Raw genomic sequence first — 1,933 nt, 5'->3', positions numbered from 1 at the left:
CTACTAGCCAGTCAGGAGCAGAGTATGAGGGCCCTGACAGTACCTAGGTAAGGACTACTAGCCAGTCAGAAGCAGAGTCTGAGGGAGAGCAGGTGTTACCTTGGGGCAGGTGGGGGTACAGTGCCGCCTCCCTGAGGCCTGTTGGGCCGGACGGGGGACCTTGGTCCTGGTCTATGGGGGACTGGACCTCTTTGGTGGACGGGGGACCCTGGTCCTGGTCTCGGACGCCGGACGGGGGACCCTGGTCCTGCTCTTTGAGGGACTGGACCTCTCCGGTAGACGGGTCAACCTCCTTGGGGTTCAGGTGAGTCCACTCCTCATCTGAGTCTCTCTGCACCTGAGAAACACAGACAGGTTACTGTCATCCCCCTGCTCTCAGACAGACAGGTAGACAGACAGGCAGAGACAGACAGACAGAGACAGGTAGACAGACAGACAGACAGAGACAGGTAGACAGACAGACAGAGACAGACAGACAGAGAGACAGAGACAGAAAGGTTACTGTCATCCCCCTGCTCTCAGACAGACAGACAGAGACAGGTAGACAGACAGACAGACAGAGACAGACAGACAGGTAGATAGACAGAGACAGGTAGACTGACAGATTGAGACAGACAGGTTACTGTCATCCCTCTGCTCTCAGACAGACAGACAGACAGACAGACAGGTGACTGTCATCCCTCTGCTCTCAGACAGACAGACAGACAGGATACATGATAATGTAATATTACTTTTGGGATGTGCACCAAGAGCCCAGATTTACAGATGTACCTGAACACATCACAGCTGATGAACATGAACTGACCTTTGACCCCTCACTGCTGGCCCCGCCCTCAACCTTGCCCCCACCCTCTTTTGTTGCTACGTCCTCGCTGTTGGTTCCGCCCCCGTCTCCCTCCGCCCCCCCACTTTGAGAGGGAGGGGTCACCTTGGTCATCTTGCCCTCGTGCTCCACGTCGATGTCCACGTCGATACCTGCACACGCACACGCACACACACACACACACACACACACGTTGATTATTACATAATAACAACAACAATAATAATAATAATAATAATAATAATAATAATAATAATAATAACAACAACAACAACAACAACAATCAGCTGTTAGACTGTAACTCTTATTTCCACTGTCGGTAACTTATCTTAAACTATTGCCCAATCAGAAGCCTGCGCTGGAGTTAACAGTGACATCACTCACCCAGTGGGCTCAACATGGCCGCCACGCCCTCGCCGATGTTCTTCAGGAAGTCCACGCTGGCCTGGGAGGCTGCGGGGGGAGGGGGGGCAGATCATGGGTCATAATCTGATGTGGTTTCTACAGTTTTCAGTGCTGATCCAGCATAAAACCCAGCAGACCTTAGGGTCCCTGCTCATTAGTAATCAGATCACACTGACCTGAGGGGGCGCTGCAGTCCGCAGCAGGTCTGGAGGATCCGCCCTGCCCCTGGTCCTGGTCTTGATTCAAGGTCTGGTTCAGGGTCTGGTTCCACATGCAGTGTCTCATCCTCTTCATCCACTTCCCCCTAGGAAACCACTACACACACGCACACACACACACACACACACGCACAAACACACACACACACACACACACACACACACACACACTTAATAGGAACATTCAAGGACAAGTTGGTTGTTTAATATGGAGAATCCACGCTATGTTGTTGATTAATACGAGCGAGTGAGCGAGTGAATGAGGGAGTGAGCGAGGGACTGACTGACCTGCGGCGGGTGAGTGAGTGAGTGAGTGAGTGAGTACTGACCTGCAGCGGGTGAGTGAGTGAGTGACTGACTGACTGACCTGGGGTGGGTGAGTGAGTGAGTTAACTGACCTGCAGCGGCTGAGTGAGTGAGTGAGTGAACTGACCTGCGGCGGGTGAATGAGTGAGTGAACTGACCTGCGGCGGGTGAGTGAGTGAGT

At 52.8% G+C, this 1,933-nt stretch overlaps 1 protein-coding gene across 1 annotated transcript in view; it reads right to left on the bottom strand.

The window, feature by feature from the left end:
* Nucleotides 1–22: 22 nt before the first annotated feature.
* Nucleotides 23–1,933, bottom strand: part of LOC117941469 (sequestosome-1-like) — a 2,266-nt gene continuing 355 nt past the window's right edge. The window contains exons 2-7 of the mRNA XM_034866481.1: nucleotides 1,776–1,804; nucleotides 1,405–1,543; nucleotides 1,208–1,276; nucleotides 806–975; nucleotides 241–337; nucleotides 23–171 (exon numbers count right to left, since the gene is read on the bottom strand). Of these exons, the coding sequence (XP_034722372.1) occupies nucleotides 44–171; nucleotides 241–337; nucleotides 806–975; nucleotides 1,208–1,276; nucleotides 1,405–1,543; nucleotides 1,776–1,804 (632 nt within the window). The 3' untranslated portion in view covers nucleotides 23–43. The remainder of the gene's footprint in view (nucleotides 172–240; nucleotides 338–805; nucleotides 976–1,207; nucleotides 1,277–1,404; nucleotides 1,544–1,775; nucleotides 1,805–1,933) is intronic.

The sequence above is a fragment of the Etheostoma cragini genome, unplaced genomic scaffold (genome assembly GCF_013103735.1).
Source record: "Etheostoma cragini isolate CJK2018 unplaced genomic scaffold, CSU_Ecrag_1.0 ScbMSFa_80, whole genome shotgun sequence".
Lineage (NCBI taxonomy): Eukaryota > Metazoa > Chordata > Actinopteri > Perciformes > Percidae > Etheostoma > Etheostoma cragini.
This window is presented reverse-complemented; position numbering and strand designations above follow the sequence as displayed.